The 21,386-nt window shown below is 39.2% G+C and overlaps 1 protein-coding gene across 3 annotated transcripts in view; it reads right to left on the bottom strand.

The window, feature by feature from the left end:
- The window catches only part of MACROD2 (mono-ADP ribosylhydrolase 2), a 1,872,659-nt gene that overhangs the window by 70,535 nt on the left and 1,780,738 nt on the right, over positions 1-21,386 (bottom strand). For all 3 annotated transcript variants that reach the window (XM_057312671.1, XM_057312670.1, XM_057312672.1), the window contains one exon: positions 6,013-6,090. In XM_057312671.1, the coding sequence (XP_057168654.1) occupies positions 6,013-6,090 (78 nt within the window). The remainder of the gene's footprint in view (positions 1-6,012; positions 6,091-21,386) is intronic.

Here is a 21,386-nt window from a genome sequence, read left to right as displayed (position 1 = left end):
ACTGAAATCATGTTTTATTTGCATTTCTTTAAGAAACAGAGATATAGGTCATCTCTTCATATTTATGACTGTATTTCTTCTTTTCAAAAAGATTTTATTTATTTATTTGTCAGAGAGGGAGAGAGGAGAAGCAGGCTCCCTGCTGAGCAAAGAGCCCGATGCAGGACTTGATCCTAGGACCCTGGGATCATGACCTGAGTTGAAGGCAGACAATTAACCAACTGAGCCACCCAGGCATCCAGATTTTTCTTTTGCAAATGATAATTGAGTCCTTTGTCCATTTTCCTCTTATTTTTTTTTCCTTATTGATTTATGAGGTCTTTTTCTTCTTTAAGAAAATTGATTCTTTGTCATTTAGTCTGCGGGTACTTTTCCCTGTAGTTTTTCTTAGAATTTGATTATAATCTTTATCAAGTCAAAATGTGTGCGTTCAGATTTAGCCATTTCTCTCTTTTATGACATATATTGACACATGCACACACATATTGCAGATATATATATATACGTATGCCTTTTTATAACATATGTATACAATCATGTGTTTCTGCGTTTTTACTACAATTAAAAAAACAGTTCTTATTTCAAAATTTTAAAAAAATCGTGCTTTTGTTCTTTTAGCCTGGTATTTTTAGTTTCATTTTTACATTTCATCTTTGCTCCTCCCGTAATTTAAGTTGGTGTAAGGAATGAGGTTGGGATTCAGGTTATTTTTCCAAATGGCCAACCAGTTGTCTTAATGCCATTTATGGAGTCATCCGTTTTTGAAATGTCAGCCTGAAGATGTGCTAAATCCCAGATCTACTTTGGTCCAAGTCTAAACTCTTTTATTCTGTTTCACTGATTGACTTGCCTATTCCTACAGTAGGACTATACTGTTAATCACATTTTTCAAAGATTCCACATTATTTTAAGTCTATTTATTCTGTCATCAATTGAAAATATGATATCTGTGAATTCCCCATTGAGTTTCCAATTGGATTTTATTCATATTGTATCATCTGGCACATAAAAACCCATCATTATTATATTAAATTAGGAATTTAAATTTTTATTGATATAAAATGACCAATTCTTTCTTGCTTAAGACTTTTTGCTAGAATTCTAACTGGATAGATTTTAAAGTAGTTTCTCATGTTTTCTTCTGATGTTCATTTCCCAAATATACCTATCCTGACTTTATATTTTTAATTTTAATTTAATTAGTTAATTAATTTTAAAGATTTTATTTATTTATTTGACAGAGAGACAGTGAGCACAAGCAGGGGGAGCAACAGGCAGAGGGAGAAGCAGCCGGGGCCCAATGTGGGGCTTGATCCCAGGCTCCTGGGATCATGACCTGATTGGAAGGCAGATGCTTAACCGACTGAGCCACCCAGGCACCCCCTGACTTTATATTTTTTAAACCTTTACTATTTTTAAAAACTTAATTCAACCCAACTGGCTTTTACACTTACTAACTTAACCTAATTACATTTCCTGTCATAACTACTTGCCCGTGTTTCTGTTGTTTGATATATTGTGCTTTTGTTACACTGCTACTTATTTTTTTTTATTATTTGCATTATTGAATATACTCATGTGTGGTATGAAACATACCACGAAGTTGAGAGAGTAAGATCTCTTCCTTTAATTCTATTGTGATTTAATCCTATTTGTGATTATCATTAAATTTTTCAAAGGTATTCTTAGCCCTGACTTATATTGTCAGAATCTGTACATCTATACAGAGCAGGATTTTTCGTTTTTGACTGCCTTTATTGAAATCAGCATTTTGTGCGTCCCTCCCTGCTCCCCACCATAATCTTCGCTTTGTAAACTCTGACATTGATACTTCCCTCCTTTTCTCTCCCTCCTTTTCTCCCTTTCTTCCTTCCTCTTTTAATGATTCTCTGAAAATGCAACCAAATATAGGAAAGTGCACAAACAATATAGAAAATTCAGTAAAATAACCAAAAGCAAATAGAGAAACTATATATCCTTATAGTTATAGAAACTAGATATCCATCCAGTCCAGAAGCCCAGCTCATGGACCAATCAGAACCTTCTCCCTGATCACCAAAATTTAATCAGCACCCTAACTCAGAGTAATCACTACCTAGATTTTCTTTATCATTTCCCCAACTCACGCATGTTTTTTTAAATAGTATTGTTATCTTTTCTTGCTTTTCGAACTTGATATAAAGGAGACTGTACAATATATATGCTTCTGTACCTTCTTCAATTTAATGTTGGGCTTGTAAGGATCATCCGTGTTTGAGCCTGTAATTTTAGTTTGTAGTTTCCAATGAGACTTCTGCTTCCTCTTTATATCTATTCCTCTGTATGCACTTTGTGATTGTTTTTGAAATTTTTCTGTTTATCACTGGTGTTGAGCAAGCTGATGATGATGTGCTTAGTTATAATTTCATTTATGTTTCCTGTGCTTCAGGGTCATAGAACTTCTTGGGTATTTGGGTTCACAGTTTTCATCAAAGTTTTGAAAATTTTCAATTATTTTTACTTCAAATATTTTTTCTGTCTCCCCTTCCCATGCTTTGCCTTCAGAGATTTCAATTTATGTATATTGGACTTGGAATTACCTTTAACATTCTTCCATAGCTCACGGATGAGCTTTTCATTGTTTTCAATCATTGATTCTCTCTGTGTTTCAATTTGGATAGTTTCTATTGCCCCATCTTCAAATTCACCAATCTTTTCTTCTGCAGTGACTAATCTGCCATTATTCCCATCAAGTGTAATTTTCATCTCAGACATGCAGTTTTTCATCTCTAGAAATTCAGTTTGGGTCATTTTATATCTTTAATGTCTCTAATTAATGTGGACAATCTCTCTTTTAGCTCTCAGAAAATATGGAATACAATTATAAGTTTTAACATGGCCTTTCATATTAATTACACTATCTGTACCATTTCTGAATTGATTTATATTAAAGGATTACTCTTCTCTTTTGGTCATACTTTTCTGCTGCTTGTCAAGAATTGGTATCACCAGTATTCATTTAGACTTACTGAATAATTACCATTTACCTTGCTTTTAGTTCTTTTCTTTCATCTTTGTCCTTCTACCTGAGATCAATACCCTCCTACTCGAAGAACAGCAAAATTCCCTGTTGGTGAACTTCTGTTTTCTTTTCTTTCTTTGGCCTGAAATATCCTTGATTAACTTTTACTCTTGAAACACACATTTTCCTTGAGTTTAGAATTCTTGGTGGCAGCTATTCTGTTTACTGTCTTATTATTTCCATTGTATCTATTAAAAGTCAGCTCTCAGTCTAACTGTTTATGCTTTTTAGAAGTTCTGTTTATCTTTGATTTTCAGTAGTTGTACAATGACGGGCCTACTTGTGGATTTATTTTGATTGGAGTTCAAAGGGCTTTTGGAACATGTGGCCTGATATCCTTCATCGGTGTAGGACATTTCTCAGCATAATTTCCTGAAATATTGTTTCTGCCCAATTCCCTCTCTCCTTTCTGTCTGGGATTCCAATTATATTTGTAATAGACTTTATCATTTTATCCTCTATCTTTGTTCCCTTTCTTTAGTGTTTGTCATCCTTTTTTTTTTTTCTCTCTACTATTTTTATTTTGGGTATATTCTTCTGACCTAACTTCCAGAGTGCAAATTCTCTTTTATCTGTGCCTAATATGCAGTCAAATCATGAATCTGTTCTTTGAATTCTTCATTTCAGTTATGGTGTCTTTCACTTCTAGATTTCTTCTTTCTTTCTTTCTTTCTTTCTTTCTTTCTTTCTTTCTTTCTTTCCTTTTCTTTTTTCTTTTCTTTTCTTTTCTTCTTTTCTTTTCTTTCTTCCTTTTTTAAAAAAGATTTTATTTATTTATTTGAGAGAGACAGAGCACGAGTTGGGAGGGAGGAGCAGAGGGAGAGGGAGAAGCAGATTCCTCGCTGAGCAGGGAACCTGACTCAGGGCTTGATCCTAGGACCCTGGGATCATGACCTGAGCCAAAGGCAGATGCTTAACTGACTGAGCCACCCAGGCACCCCTTTCTTTTCTTTTTCTTTTGTGTTGTTTTGTTTTGAACTTCCAGTTCTCAGCTAAATTTTTCAATCTTGTCTTATCCCCCTATAATGGTCAGCAAAATTATTTTATACTTTATAACTCTAGTATTTTCAGCCCAAATGGCCGGTTTCTCTTGACTGTTTTTTATATTACCTTGTTTCATTTTCTTCTGGCTATTTTTCTGTATGTGTGTGCTGGACATGCTGGCAATTATGTTTAAAAACTTGTTTTTGTAAATGGTTCGAAACCTACAACACTCTTTTTTAATCTAGTAAATGTTTTACATTTGTTTTTCTCAGGTGCCAGTAGGGACTAGCAATCTGTGTTGATCTTAATTTAATTTGAGGATTGAGATGATTCAAAGCTGGGCAGCAGTCTTTCAGAAAACTGGTCTCCTGCTGGTTCATTCTTTCTGCTAGGATACATATCTTTAGGGTTTCAACACAAAAACCAGGGGGTTTACCATGGTCCCTTGCCCTTTGCAGCAATGGGACTCCAGATACCTTTCGTAGAATCAGCAAATGACTTAAGATAAAAACAACTTCAAGTTCTGAATTCACATCTCTGGATATCTGTTTTCTCCCAGAACCTAGCCTGACAGTTCTTCACTACCTTGGTAGGTCTCTGATGCCTTTAAACAGACTCCATAATTTTTTGGTTTTGTTTTTGGTGTAGTTTTTCTACTTATCTTCAAGGAGAGTAATGGTCAAAGTTATTTAGACTTTCATTCCTGAAAGCATTAGTCTCCCCTTTATCTTTCTCATTTTATTTATTTATTTATTTATTTATTTATTTATTTATTTTTTAAAGATTTTATTTATTTATTTGACAGAGAGAGACAGCCAGCGAGAGAGGGAACACAAGCAGGGGGAGTGGGAGAGGAAGAAGCGGGCTCATAGCGGAGGAGCCTGATGTGGGGCTCGATCCCATAACTCCGGGATCACGCCCTGAGCCGAAGGCAGACGCTTAACCGCTGTGCCACCCAGGCGCCCCTATCTTTCTCATTTTAAAACAACATATACTATAATTTTCAAAGATAAAAGCAAACATTTAATTAAGATATTCTGATACTAATTTTGAAGCAATTATTTCAACATTTTCATACATTTAATGAGTCTCTTATCACATACTCCTTTCCAAGTGTGCCTTTCTCAGTCTTGACTTTTTCCTTCCCTTCTATATTTATTGTTTTTGCACAGGATTTCTGTTAATTTATTCAGAAAGGATACTTGGGTGGCATGTTTTCTTAATCTATGTATTCCTGAGAAAATATTACTCCTGACTTCATGCATGAGCAATAACTTCACTAAATATAGAAACTGTGTCCTTTAGAGCCATGGAAATGTTACTCCATTTCATCTAGTATTTAAAACTGTGGAAGAGGAAAGGAAGCTAAGGCTAATCCGATTTTGGTGATTTTGTTTGTTACTTGATTTTTACTTTCCTATATGCTTGATAAGCCTTTCTTTATCACCGATCTTCAGAAATTCCATGAGGCTTTGTAGGTTTCTGTTCCTATTTGAGTTTTCAGTACCTTCGTCTATAAATATGTGTACTCTTGTGTTTTGGATGGAGGAATTGGTTCACATTAGGAAAACTATTTTTCTAACGATTGTTTCATTTCTGTTTGTTCTAGTCTCTCTTCTTGGTATTCCAAGGATATGCCGATTTAGTCACCTAGCTCTATTGTCTATATGCCACATTTCTCTCATTGTTATCATAGCTTCATTTCTGTAGTTGCAAACTCAATGCCTGTAGAGTTTAGGCAGGTAACAAAAATAAATAAAGTCAGCCTGGCACAAAAATAGTGAGTGATGAGGACTGTGGAGAGCAAATTCCCCTTCTAAACTTGTCAGCGACCAATCACTTGATATGCATAGCTAATAAAATATGACCAGATTCCATTTTTTTCCCAGAAAAAATAACATCCGTTTCTTTAAAGTGTAATGGTTCTCAGCAGAAAAAAACAAATACAAAAGGACCTCACAGCTTACCATTAGGACGATCTTGGTCACACACAGAATGATCTGTCACCTCACTGTCTTTTGTAATGTTGTCGTCCTTTGCAGAATCTGCCACAACAAACAAGCAAAACCTCTAGTCAGCATTTTTAATGGGAAACAAAGCAGCTTCCAGCATTGTCATGATATATATCTATCTTTGGGGGCATGGAATTTATTATTTTTTAAAAATACCCTTAAATACTTAAATATTTTCATCAATAAATAAGCTATTCCTAAAGTACTGCAGAAAAGGTCTTGTACAAAGTTTACAAAGGTAAGGATGATAGAAATTTGGTTGGGTCATCTTTTTGCAGCAAAGAAAAAATATAAGCAGGCTTTATGCATTAGTGAAAGTCTTTGGGGGAATTGTGCAAAAGGATATGAAAGGAAGGCAAAATAGAGGAGATTAAAGGAATATCAATTTTAATGTTCTTAATGCTTCCATTACTGCAATTGTTCATATATGGGAGCCTTGAGTCCTTGAAAAAGCCAGATGTAGAGCTTTGAAATCCAGCTGTAATTAAGTTCATCTTCCTGCGGAACACTACCAGAAGAACAATAGCAAAGGGGAATGCAAACCTTCTGTTCTGTGCGATTTCATCCTCTCCCTCGTATGGCACATTTAAATGCGAAATCAGCATAAGTTCATGTTTTTTTTGTTATACGATATACTTACAGGAAATAACATAGCCAAGTAGGTTTCAATGACTATGGACTCTTGCAAGACTACACAGGATTCCTTGTTGGATGTTCGAGGCCCCTCTGTAGGCTCTTTAGAAAGCCATTGTAAAGAGCACATGGGTGGATCAGTGGGAAGACAGAGAATGGGCCTTTCTTTCATTCCAAAAGTATTTATTAAGGGCCAACTCTATGGCAGACGCTTCTTGAGGTTGGGGAGTCAAAAGAAATTGACTCTGCCCTCATAGAGGTCAAAATCTATGGGATATTTTTCATGCAGCTAAAAGACCGGTAATCTAAAGATATCTAAAAGCCACGAGCTAATCTTGTGTGCATATGGCCATGGAATAAACCGGGGATGGCAGACTAAGACCCCTATTACTTACGAATGGGTTCTCTACTGAGTTCGCGTGGCTCCATTGAGTTGTAACTCTGATCAGAACTGAATCAGACAGAGTCTCAAATTATTTTTTCTTTCTTTGTTTCCTTATTCCTTTTCCCTCTCTCCCTCCCCACACTAGGAGATCGTTTTAAACAATGCAGTTTGGAGTATTATGAGAATGTTTGTTTCTTGAAGCTGCCACAAGCAACATTTGATGGACAAGTGAGAAACCTGGGTAGTTAATATATGATTCAAATTTAATAACCAGTGAAGCAAGTATACACCCAAAGTGTATGATTTTAATTAACTGCAAATAATTCCCCCAAGGCAAATGTTTAATTATCTGCATAGCTTCTTATTTCTTTCTGAGACTGACAATAAGTTTCAAAGTCCAAATTTGGAAACAAAACTGAGCATAGACACATTTTCCAAACTGTTCTCTCACTCTAGTCAAATTGTTTTAGACCATTTCCCATTAAAACATGCCTTTTTAATTTTGGCTCTAACATGTGGATTAAAAAAAAAAACAAACCTTGAATACATTTTTCCACATTAACACTGAAAGTGAACAATGATTTTAAAAAGGAACTCTATGAATCAAGCTAAATTTTAATTTTGAAAATTTTACTTATTTATAGAAAATGGCATCTTTTGATATGTAGGCTTGGGCAGTACTCATTTCTCTCAACATTAAAGTTTTAAGATTATCCAAGATTTTGCATGTAGTTAAGATGTGTTTGTTTACACTCAACAATAATTCATTATGCTTTATAATTTACATAAACATTATGTTTCATGCATCAAATATTACATAAGAAATGTCTTTTAAAAAGTGACTTACATTGAGTTTATGGGCTTATGGTCTAATGATTTACATGAGATGGGTGAAAGAATTTGAAAAATTAATCTCTGGACTGTCACCAAAATCTGTCTCTCTAGCAAATGAAATGACCCTTCAGTTTCAATTTCCGTGGAGAGTTGTTTTAACATTGCTAAGGTGCCTTCTGATCTTATGTGCTCTAATGTGTACATAATATGTTTCACTGAATCCAAGACACCATCAATTATTATTTTCACTATTATTTTGTATAGGCAGGGGAAAAAATGCTACCAAATGCGCTGTAACACACTATTAATTTAAGAATGCGTCCTAATTTTAGAAATAAAATATATAAAAGACTATATATCCTAGAAATACAATGTTTGAGTATACTCCATGTGGACACGAATACACGTCTTGATGGGATGGCAAGGATTTCCTATCAACCTAACCCATCACCAAACCCACACGTTACTTTGTTTTGTATTTGAAATAGTTCCACCTTCACACACAGCAATAAAACAGGATAAAAGGTGTAAGCTCATGACAGCATCTACACACGACTACATGGCTATGGGATTGTTTACACTGAAGTTTCTCTTTTCAAAGGGCTCTTTGAATTCCTAGGCACATGAACTTTGGCAAGACTGGATATGGTCCTGAATGTTTTAAATCATAGATCTTTTTTTTTTAAAGATTTTATTTTTTATTTATTCGACAGAGATAGAGACAGCCAGCGAGAGAGGGAATACAAGCAGGGGGAGTGGGAGAGGAAGAAGCAGGCTCCCAGCAGAGGAGCCTGATGTGGGGCTCGATCCCAGAACGCTGGGATCACGCCCTGAGCCAAAGGCAGATGCTTAACGACTGCACCACCCAGGCGCCCCTAAATCATAGATCTTATTATGTTAGACTTAGTTGCGGGTTTGAAATGACAGTGGAGCTTTTCCAACTAGGAGGTAAAGGAAGTTGCACTGTATATGTACACAAAATCATTATTCATAATAAGAAAGAAAGAAAACATACCGAGTATATAAAGCCACCAAAAGAGCTTATTATTTCTAGGGAAGTTCTATAAACTACTGTGAAAAATGTAGTTGTATATACTCAATTCTTGCAGCACCTTGGATTCATAGTTTATTTAATTCTAAAAATTATCATTTGGTAATGTTCAAAAAATGTGGAGTTATCACCTAATTCTGAGATTCAGCCAATGTTAGTTTAATAGCAGAGCACTGGAATTAACTTTATACGTAGCTCGTGACTTTCAAAATCTTTAAGGTGAATGTTCTATTAGAAAATTTTTTCAAATGCAAATGTGAAGCCCAATGTTCCAGCCAAAGCTCTAAAGATAGATTATCTTTTAAGATTAGCAAGAATAAAAAAGAAATACCTCCCTACATGAAAAAAAATTCCTCATTTAGGAAGTTGAAAAGGTTTAAAAGAATAGTGAAAATAGATTAAAATTTTAAAAAACATAAAACAGAAATTCTAAAAAGCAGGTCATTTTTAATGCAGTCAATTACACATGTCTATACAGAATAGTACATGTCAAGATTGACGATGTGATGACAAGTGATGAAACTAATGCATTTTTAATAAACATCTAAACTGTAAATCGAAATAAGTGCTATCCCTTTTGAAAATGTCCCCTCAACAAAAGTTCTTAACCTTAATTAAGAACTTAGTTCTTGGGGTGCCTGGGTGGTGCAGTCGGTAAGCATCTGCCTTTGGCTCAGGGCGTGATCCTGGCGTTCTGGGATCGAGCCCCACATCGGGCTCCTCTGCTAGGAGCCTGCTTCTTCCTCTCCCACTCCCCCTGCTTGTGTTCCCTCTCTCACTGGCTGTCTCTGTCAAATAAACAAAATAAAATCTTTAAAAAAAAAAAAGGAACTTAGTTCTTAACTCTTGAATATACTCTAGAGGTATAAATCGATACGCAAAACGTGTACATAGATTGTCGTGTTCACTTTCTTAGAAGGAGATCGCTTCCGTCTTATTTTCACAGGGACCCATGACCCTGACAAGATTAAAAGTAACTAGAGAAATTGATACGTTAATGCCAGGGACACTGCCGTTTTACAAAAGGTTCTTAGGATTGTAATTGACAGTCAGCTACAGAATTTGATGCCCGCTCCATGAATTCATCCATGCCAGCACTTCTTGAATTCTTAAGGTAGATTTGACTTGAGGAAGTTACCAAAAACATATACAGATGGGTTTAACAAAAGAAGAGGACAATCCAGCTGGTAAACAACATTTGGCACCAAAATTTGAAATGACTGTAAAGTATAAGATCGAATGGATGATTAACTGTCTTTGAAAACATTTTCAAGTCGAGAGATGTACAAAATCTGTCCGGGAAGACAGGTAATCCCTGACTGCTATTTAGAGTTGCGGTAGGAGGTCATTTTGGTGTAAAAGTTCCAAGGGGTCTGGACAAAATAAATGCTATATACAAACTCCTATGCCTGAAATATTTGCTTTGTAGCGTGTAAACATTCCTACGCGAGTCTGCTGGAGTTCCTCTGATTCTTGGAAACTGATTGGATTATACCAAGCAAAACATTTATCCTGGCCTGCTCATTTGAATCGCTGGTTTATTATGTGAAGCAATTAGGATAAAGTAGGTTTTCCTCCATCTGAACAGTGTGTTTATCCACAATAAACTAGCGTCTCCACAGCCGATTATGGTCTCATCGAAGCTTTGCGGTGACTATTCCTCTATAGGAAAAATGTATCCTGCAATACATTTCCAGGGTATTCAGATGCCAATGATCTCAACTATGCTCGGTCCCAGTGCAGCCGGACATGCAAGGCTGATCTATATTTACCTGAAAAGTAACCAGGTCCGTAGGACAGGACAGTGCCCTGAGTATTGGGAAGCCAGACTGAGCTATGGTGGGTCATTTGTCTTCATTATGCAATCATTAACCCCCATTAAAAGGGGGCCGATTATTCCCAGAGTTATGGAATGCGGGTACTACCAGTCTCTGAGGCAGGGCTGGGAAAACTACCATCATGTACCACTAACTTTATTTTTATTAGAAAACACACCCCAGATGCCAAACAGTAACTCGTGTAAACCAGCTAATTCCAACCTTGGAGGTGTTATTTTGCTGCGGGTTGTTGTTGAAAATACAAGCAAATATGAAGATCAATCATGACGGAGGGACACTGGCTTGGGGTTGTGATTCTAGATTTACGACGACAAGCTTGGTAACTCTAGGAAAACCCATTCACCTTACGTGATCTCAGCTTCTACACCTAGAACTGGGGGTGTTGAGCCAGCTAATCTCTCTAAGTACCTTTCAAGGCTAATCTGCTGATTTGTTCAAATCATCTCTTTGTTCTGACAGCACTTCTCTGTAAACGTTCAGGCTTCCCTCATTATCTGCCTACCTGAGTTGGGCTCTCTTCACTCTGAGATTTTTACTGTCTATTAATAAAATAAAGGTTAATGGTGGGGGAAGTAGCGCCGTGTGACATTGGTGCCACACAGGCCATCGTTAACTCTGTGACTCGACGGAGAATCATCACAACGTCTAACAGAACAGCTGGATATGGAGCCAGGCTGGACCATGATGGAAAAAGAAATGCTTAATTACCCTTTTCCATCAAGTTAATTTTTCCCCCTTGGCAATGTAAACAAAGGCAAATCTGCTCTTGTTTCCAGGTTGTCTGGGACCTGCTATCCTTGACCTCCGTCCTTCCGATTCCTTTCTGATCTTGCCTCCCTCTCTCTGGCTAAGCCTTGCACAGCAGGATTTCTTGACATCCTTTTTTTTTTTTTTTTTTTTAAATCTGACCGAACCACAGGCATGAAAAGTAGCTATGGTTCTAGGTAGAAACTGACTTGGAATTCTATTAAAATGTTCATCTATAAATCAGGGAGTATTTTATTTATGCTTTTAATTCAATCTGATACCAGAAAGTCTTTGAGAGAACATTCCCTGTAGGAGAAATGATGAGGGCTTTCTGGACCCTAACTCTGGGCAGAGTCACAGACTGGCCACTGCTTCTCAGTTATTTTATTTTGTGGAGAAGCTGAGGCAGTAGACATGGTCTATCTCCAGATTCATAAATGCTTCAACTTCTGGGCACAGGCTCTTCTTAGCCCGATGCTTGGGGAGTGTGGCTGGGATGCCAGGGACCCAACACTACTGAGAGCCAGAGGGATTTCCTATATTCCTAAAGGACTGAGTCAAAACTCACCCTGTTGGAGCAGTCTTTTCTCAAGTCTTTCGTCCCAAGTGATGTAAAAGCATGTGTTTAGAGACTAAGATAAGCACTTGGACCTTTTGTGCGAATTACACACTTTATGCGAACTTCAAAGACCTGGATGATTTCTCCTTAGCACCTATTTGCTCCTTCTATCTAGAAGGATCCACAAACCCATCCAAAAGAAAATGGATGTGCTTACTTTTTTCAGTTATTTTTTTCTTCAATGTTCCACTGTGCTATTGAGTGCAGTTCTATAATAGGAATGGCTGCAGAGTGGTTCACTCTGTGGGTCTATCACAAGCTATTTTTACCATTGTGTCTATTATTGGACGTTCAAATTAATCCAATTTCCTGCCATTCTAAATAACCCTATGTTGTTGTGATATTGGGTGCCCCGATGCTGGATTCACTTCACTCTACTTTCTCTTACCTCTTCCCAGCCCACTCCCACCTCTGAGGTCTCCAGCGTTTAGATCTCTCTATAGCTAAGCCTTACAGTAGACAATGCCCCACCAATATCCCCCGGGCTACAACTGAGATCGCAGCAGTTCCAGGAGATGGGCTCCTTTCTGAGACTCTGACTGAGGGCATTTTTCCTTGGATGAACTAGAAGGACCCAGCAGCTAATGCCCAACTAGAGACTCCCCAAGGGATTCAGGAGATACAACCTGCTTCCTCACCTCTCTGGGAGACAATTCTGAATGTGCTCTATACTTCTTAGAGAGATAGAGCCCCAGCTCCCCTCGTCTGAGAATTTTGCTTTTGGAGACTCCAAACCGAGACAGCCAAGTTAGCCACTAACCTGTCTTCTGCGACAGCAGCAAAAATGTGGATGTCTGCCTTATTCTGATTTATAGCCCTCTTGTGCCTCCTTTAATTAGGGAATGTCGGGGAAAGTGTCTGCCACCTGATTAGGGAAAGATGGTTGCCATGTTTGGCACCATGCAATCCTAAAAGGTGGGCTACAGGTGACTGGTGAGGGATTGGCTCTGGGCAGTCATCTGTGGGTTGGCCGACAGACCTTACGGTGGGCTGATAGGACAGCAGAGAATTAATATTAGATTATGCTGAGAGGAATCCATTCGTCTCTTAGGAATCCATTAGTCTTGGAGCTTTTGATGGTAAAACAGATGAAGTTTCAAAGCCTAGAGGGGTTTAAAGACAGAGATTCATTGAAAGAGAAGGGAGGAAACACAAGCTCCTGATGGGGTAGAACAAAGAAGGATAATGAGTCACTTGGTGGCTTTAGAAGAGTAGAAAGAGCCAAAGAAAGTAGTAAGTTTTGGATGCTCCTTGAGCGGACAGGTGTTTGAGGAGTTGCCGAGTCTCCAGAGGAAATGCTTGAGCTGCTGTTGCTTCCAGATGACCCAGTTCTTGGCGCTGCTGCGGTGGTTTCCTTCCTCGCTGACTCTCCTCCCAACAGCAGTGACCCCGGTGTGTGTGGCTTCTGCAGAGCTTGTGAGAGCCGGACTTCACCTCCTTTGTAGTTCTCGCAAGTTCATTATCTAATTTTAATGTGTACGGAAGCTTCAACCATTTCTAAAGTGCCTTTTACAAACACGACTTTTAGAAGTACGGCATTCTTTTAGATCCATTTTTTATTTTTATTTTTATTTTTATTTTTAAATTTATTTATTTATTTATTTATTTATTTATTTATTTATTTATTTATTTATTTTTTAAGATTTTATTTATTCGACAGAGATAGAGACAGCCAGCGAGAGAGGGAACACAAGCAGGGGGAGTGGGAGAGGAAGAAGCAGGCTCATAGCGGAAGAGCCTGATGTGGGGCTCGATCCTGCAACGCCAGGATCACGCCCTGAGCCGAAGGCAGACGCTTAACCGCTGTGCTACCCAGGCGCCCCTAGATCCATTTTTTAAACTGCTCACCTTTTTAGGCATTTCAAATGTACAGCACCCTCATGAACCTTGTACACAGATTGAAAAATACTGAACCAAGAAACTTAGAGAAAGTTAAAGAGGGGAACAGCCTGGTCCTGCAGAATAAAACAAGTTCAGTCAATTTCATTTTCTGATATGACCCTGGTGGGGGAAAAATCAGGTGACATCCGGTATTACAGGAAATGGGGTGTACAGAAGCATTTGTATGATGAAGGCAATGTTTTGCCTCATCAACTGAGAAAAATGTGTTAAGACAAAATACTGCAAAATGTGATTTTATGAGGATCTTGGGAAGTATACTAAGAATTAACCCAAAGTGTTCTTTTATATTTCCAGGAAGAAGAAATAATAAAATAATTTACTTTAATCCATTACTGTTTTACACTAGATTTAACTACGAGTTCTAGAAATCATTTTAATAGATTTTTCTAATGTAACGACCGACTGTATTAGTCTGCTTGGGCTGTCATAACAAAACACCATAGACTGAGCGGCCTAAACAACAGAAATGTGTTTGTTCATGGCTCTGGAGGCTAGACGTCCAAGATCAAGGTGCTGGCTGATTTCGTCTCAGATGGGGGCACTCTCCCTGCTTTGCGGCGGGCTGCCTTCTTGCTGCGTCCTCACATGGATCAGTGTGTGTGCAAATGTTAATTCAGAGACTGAGATCTCTCTTTCTTCCTCTTCTTAACAGGCCACTAATCCCATCATGAGGGTTCCACCCCACTCTAAACACAATTACCCCCCAAAGATCCCATCTCCAAATACCATCAGACTGGGGGCTGGGGCTCCACATAGGACATTTGTGTTTGGGGAGGACAAAGGCATTCCCTCCATAACACTGACATGTGCATGTCTGTGTTACTTTTTTTTTTTTTAAGATTTTATTTTTAATTAGTCTCTACACCCAACGTGGAGCTCGAACCTACAACCCCAAGATCAAGAGTCGTATGCCCCACTGACTAAGCCAGTCAGGGGCCCTTAATTTTTGAATGTGAGCTATTCAAGTTGGTATCCCTGCTGCACCTTAGAACAAAGTCTCAACAGGGATGTGCAAATGGAATCTTCCCGAAATGTAAGGTTTCCTTTCCCCATCTCAACTCTCCGGAGCTCATTTTCATTGATCCTTCAACTGTATCAAGGAGTCACTGTTTAGATCACTTGGATAAAGTCGTGATAAGAGAATCTGGGATGACATCTAAAACAGGAACTGGCATTGGACTCGGCTCATCAGAATGGACATACCCACTGGGGCAGGGTCCTCGAGCCTGCTGGGGGGTCCCGGATGACGGGATGGTAGTGAGGTTTAGTTGCAAAGAGGGGAGTCAAGTCACCGTTTGCCAAACACCACGGAAATATTTTGGCATTTTAAAGGTATTTGCAGCAGTCACAGAGTGTACTGGCAGACCATCAGTTCTGCTTATAGTACAGAACTAGAGTGATAAGTTTCTAAAAAAGATAGACCAGTTTAATAACCAACAGTCATATTGGTTGGAAAAAATGAGGAGTAGCTTTATTGTTATAGACTAAAAGACCTACAATATAAGGATTGAATAATCCTCCAACACACGTCTGTGGTCACATCCTGTTCAGTGACCTGCTACCTGTTACCTGATAAAGCACCACTACGAAGGCAGCGCCAACTTGAGGCTAGTCCTAGGTCTGTCTGGAACACTGCATCACTTCCCCTGCCCCTCTGCTAGGCCCACACTCTCCTACTCTTCCCTACATCACTGGTGAGGAAAACACATCTGATCGGGGCGACCGAGTCAGTAGCTGAAGCTGATGGCCTGATGGCTGTCTGTGTCATGAGATGTAAGGGGACCCCTGTTCCAAAATAATAGTTCTGTCACTCATTGTTCCCACAGAAGCATGGCATTCTTTTGGGACTTGAAACTTTTTTCTTTGGGGACTTTAAAAAATGCAGATCTTCTTGGAAGGATCCTGCTTGAGGCCAGTTTGCTGTAATGACTTAATAATCAGATGGGTCTGGGGGCGCCAGGGTGGCTCAGTCGGTTAAGCGTCTGACTCTTGTTTATGGCTCAGGTCATGATCTCAGGGTCATGAGATCGAGGCCCCTGTGGGGCTCCGCGCTCAGCAGGGAGTCTGCTTGAGAATCTTTCCCTTTGCCCCTCCCCCAAATAAATATATACATCTCTAAAAAAATAATCAAAAGGGTCTGATGCAGGCAGAGAAAAGGATGACACTGAGCAGAACCAGCAGTGGGGGAAGGACCTTCATGGAGCGGAGAATGCAGGAGACCCTCAGGGCGCGCTTATGTTTATCCCCTGGCTCAGATGAGTGAAAGCCATTTCTAGTACTGAACACTTCCCAAAAAGGGGTGTTCATGATTTTTGAGGAAAAAAAAAAAAAACCCTGGAATTCTCAATTTTTCATTGAAGATAAATAAAGATACATAAAGAAAAGTGCAAATTTCAAGAAGTATACAGCTTGATGGAGTATCACAAATTGAACACCCTTGTACAACCAGCACGAGCTCAAGAAACACCACATACGGGGTGTCCTGGCAGGTCTGCTCATCCCCCCTTTCAGCCACCCCCTCTCCCCTCCAAAAATCACCACTCGGACTTCTGACAGCATCAGCTGTCCCTGTTTTCAGACTTTATATACATGGAATGGTACACAATCCATGCTCTCCTCTGTTTGGTTTCATTCGCCCGACATTACGTGGGTGAAATTTATTCATATGGTTGCTTGGGAAAGTGAATTTTAATTGCGCTATGAGGGCTGGCCAAGTCAATAGATCCTGCGGTGAATCTTATTGAAAGAGTGAAAATAATGTTTTCTTTTTTTCTCTTCTCAAACATTCAAACATCAAACCTTCACTGCTTCCCCATATTTTGCCTTTAACTTACTATTTCCTTATGATCGTGGTTCTTAAGTATTAGCGTGCCCTGGGATCCCCCGGAGGGATTTTTAACACACAGGCTGCTGGGTCCCTCTCCTAGAGCGTCTGATGGTGTAGGTCTGAGGTGAGGCCTGAGAGATTGCATTTCTAGAACATCCCAGGTGATGCTGATCCTACCGCTCCAGGGACCACTCTTCAAGAACCACCACTAAAATATATTGAATTTGTGAACCGAAGCCCCATCTGTGTGCATTTCTCTTCTGTATCTAAGTCAACTTGCATTTAGAGTAGGATTTTTAAAATAAGTATCCTCATATGGACTGCCCACAGATTTTCCATTGCAGGGAGAGCAAGCACCTTATGCGTGGTGAGGAAGGACACAGCTCCAAGAGGGGCTGAATCTGTGAGATCCGTACCAACATGTGAGGCTGGGAGAGCCATTTCAGAGCATCTCCTCGTCCACAGTGGATACACCGGATCTTACTGCTGCAAGCCTGAACCTCCTTGCAGCTGCCCACACACCCAGAAAAAACAAAACAAAACAAAACAAACCCTGCCCAAGTGTCAAGAAAGGCCCAGGTCATATCACTGCTGCTTGAATCAAATCCTGCAGGCAAGAATTCCTAAAGAATCAAGCTTCAAGACTACGTGATAAACCATCACTACAGCATATTTCCTCTCAAGCTAATTCTACATCCTGTCCAACACACGTGGCCAGTGGGTCCTTGCCACGTGGCAAGTCTGAATGACCTGTTTTGTAAGTGCAAAATATGAAGACTGAGGACCAAAAAAAAAAAAAATGTAAAATATATCATCAATAACTTTTATATCAACTTTATGATGAAACTGTTATATTTTGGATATAGTTGTTAAATAAAATATATTATTTTTAAATGCTTTTTAAAAAGATTTTATTTCTTTATTTGAAAGGGACAGTGTGCATGAGCGGGGGAGGGGGGCAGAGGGAGAGGGACAAGCAGACTCCCACCTGAACAGAGAGCCCATACTGGGACTCGATCCTAGCACCCTGGGATGCACCCTGGGATGGTGACCTGCGCTGAAGGCAGATGCTTAACCAACTGAGCCTCCCAGATGCCCCAATAAAATATATTATTAAAACAATTTTCACCTCTTTCTTTTTCATTCCTTAATGTGGCTATTAGAAAATTTCAAATTATATATGTGGCTCTCATTTGTGGCTCATATTTATCTCTATGGGACAGCGCTGTTCTAGAGAACTTAGTATTAGCTTGAGTTAGACAAATAATTAAAGACATGTTTATTTGAAGGCTGGAGTTATGAAGATGGAAAATTGCATCTTGCCAAGGGATGGTCCATCACAAACTAGAAAATCTGATTGGGCTTATAGAGAAGCACCTGTAAATGCTAATACGGAAAGCTGAGGAGAAGCGTCTAATTAGGTATAATCAGAGAGGATGTTCTGAGAAGGAATTAGAGGAAGAAAGAGAATGATAAATTTGTAACAACCACCACACTGAAAAACTATTTACACCCCAACAATATTTAATAGTTGAAAATTTTTGCTTTATACTGATTTGACCCAAACTTCTTAGTCTGGCATTCAGGGTTCTAATTTAGCAACTAATTAATGAGTGGATGGATGGATCCATCATGAAGCCAAGCGGATCTATTCATCGTACCTGAGATAGGTTGTCTGATGTCCTACTTCCAACCTTTCATGGATCTCTCAATGAGAATAGCTTTTCTTCTACTTTATCACCTTTGTGCATCTTTCAGATCCCAGCTCAAATGTCATATTTTCTACCCTCATTTCACAGATAATCCCAGGCTAGAGATGCTCCTTGACTCCCAGCTCCTATAACATGTTTCAGTGCAATCCTTCCTCCGTGCTTGTCATGCTTTGTCTTACATGCTAGCTGTGTGGCCTCAGACCACCTACCTCCTGGCACCACGCTTCTCTTTCCTTGTCTGGACAGTGTGATGATAACTGCATTGATATCGCGGATGAGAGCGGAATGAGTGAAAACATGTAAAGTTCTTAGAACAGCATCTGGTGTATAACAAGGGTTAGATAAACATTAGCTGCTACTATTATTGTTCTTGCTGATATTGGCTATGTAACTAACACCTACATATCTCCTTTTTCTATCTAGATAGTAACTTCCTTAAAGGCAAGAACCATATTTTCTTCTTTCCACTGCAGAAAGTCTTATAAAGTTAAAACCTAATAAATATCTGTTGATGGCCATAAAAACACCCATACATTTTAAACCTTTATTTTTTTTAAAGATTTCATCCATTCATTTGAGAGAGAGAGAGAGAGAGCGGGGAAAGGAGCAGAGGGAGAGGGACAGCCAGACTCCATGCTGAGTGCAGAGGCTCAATGCCACAACTCTGAAACCATGACCTGAGCTGAAATCAAGAGCCAGATGCCCAACCAACTGAGCCACCCGGGCACCCCACACCCGTACCTTTTAACTGGTACTTTCTCTAGGCCAGACTGTGTCGAATCAGGGATAAAACGATCAACAACACAGACACTGCCCTTTCCCCCAAATTTAAGTTACAGTGGAGCGAGATGGATGCAGGGCAAGTATGCAAAAGGAAAAGAGGTTTACATAGTTGCAGATAGCAGTAGGTGTTATGAAATGATAAGAGGGGGTTGGGATAAAGGTTTAGGGAAGGAGGGCTCCACCTAAAAAGATGACCAGAGAAGGCTACGATGAAGCACAGTGAGGGGAGGGAAGGTTCCGTGAGATAAGAATGGAGGGACAAGGAGAGTTTATCATGGTGCACCTTACAGGTTACAGTTCGGTGTTTGCATTTCACTTTGAGGGAAACCTGCAGGTATTACATGAATTCAAGACAGAGTGGGCTGTAATCTGTTTATTTTGCTCTGTCTGGTAATAGCAGTAAGCCTTAGGAGCAGTCACCCTTTACTTGACTTCAGAAATGAGATCATATTCAAATACAATATATTAATATGACCATTAATATTTTACCTATATAGGTTAACTGACTCATAGAGGATTCAAATATATACACTTGACCTTAGACTCATTAAAACCAGTTGTCTGTATAACACGACTCTGTGAATTTCAAGACCAAATATAGTAAGATAGCTGCCAGTAGGAAAACCAATAAGCAAACTCATGAATCAGAGTTCCGTTTGAGCCTCTATTGCGATACTTGCTCATTTATTAGCATCTGTAAAGACGCTGTTGTTCATGACAGGCGTCAGTTTTAAGGGAACCACCTTTAATATGATTCTGGAATAAGGAAGGATATAAAGAATGAATAAAAATTATAGAGTGAGTTGGCTGTAAAATAGCACACAAAAATCCAGACATATTATCATTTAGACCGAGGCATTACTGTCTTTAAAATATAGCAGAGGGGGCGCCTGGGTGACTCAACTGGTTGAGCGTCCAACTCTTGATTTCGGCTCGGGTCATGATCTCAGGATCGTGGGATCAAGCCCCACGTCAGTCTATGCGCTCAGTGGGGAGTCTGTTTGAGGATTCTCTCTCCCCTTTCTCTCTGCCCCTCCCCTCGTTTGTTTGCTCGCATGTTCTCTCACTCTAAAATAAATAAATAAATCTTAAAAAAAAAAAATACAGCAGACAACCTAAAACATACTATTGTCATTGAAAACAGAAATGTGGAAATAAAACCCAAGAATTTACCACTCACTTTTTTTTCCCCGTGGGATCTCATAAAGCCTTAATAGAGTGTGTGTGTGTGTGTGTGTGTGTGTGTGTGTTTCTTAATATGGAGCAGACTCATGGCATAAGGAGAAGAAAAAACCCCACAGAAATGAAAGACTTTTACTTTTTTTTTTTTTTTTTTCCAAAAAGTCTCAAGCTGCAGTTTATTCTTTTGTCCTCAATGCTTTTGTGGCTCTGGCCTAGTTAATCATTCTAAGTCTTGGTTGCCTCATCTGTAAAATCAGGGAAATAAAATAAAAATAATAATGATGATAATGACTACTACTAGTAATAATATCACTCATCTCCAGGAGATACCGGGTACCTGTTCAATGAATCCGTTTCCCTTCTCTTAGTCACACGGGAAGGAGAAGCCTGCAGGATGCAGGAACATCTGGCCTGCAGCCAGGTGGGGCCAGGTGACTGAGTTCTGGTCAACAGAAAGTGGGCAGAAGTGCTGGGCGCCCCTCTCAGGCACGGCCATAAAAAAACCAGCTCAGCAACCCTTTTTCTCTCTTACTTAGTTGCTGACTGGATGTCAAGACTCAGGACAACTCCGAGGGCCGCAGGCTGGAATTCACGAGCCTCCATCAGCTTGAGTCCCTGCATGACAGTGTGGAACTCTGCCTCCCACTGTGGACTTTTTGGGCATGAGAAAACAAATTTCTCCTGTGTCAGTTTGACATTCGTGTTAGAGCAGCTAATGTGACCTAACTCCTGGTCCATCTAAAAGAGTTACTGAAAGAATTAAGTGAGATGATGACATTTGGGCATTATATTTTTCTTTTTTTCTTTTTTTTAAAG

Source organism: Ursus arctos, unplaced genomic scaffold (genome assembly GCF_023065955.2).
Source record: "Ursus arctos isolate Adak ecotype North America unplaced genomic scaffold, UrsArc2.0 scaffold_16, whole genome shotgun sequence".
Classification (NCBI taxonomy): domain Eukaryota; kingdom Metazoa; phylum Chordata; class Mammalia; order Carnivora; family Ursidae; genus Ursus; species Ursus arctos.
This window is presented reverse-complemented; position numbering and strand designations above follow the sequence as displayed.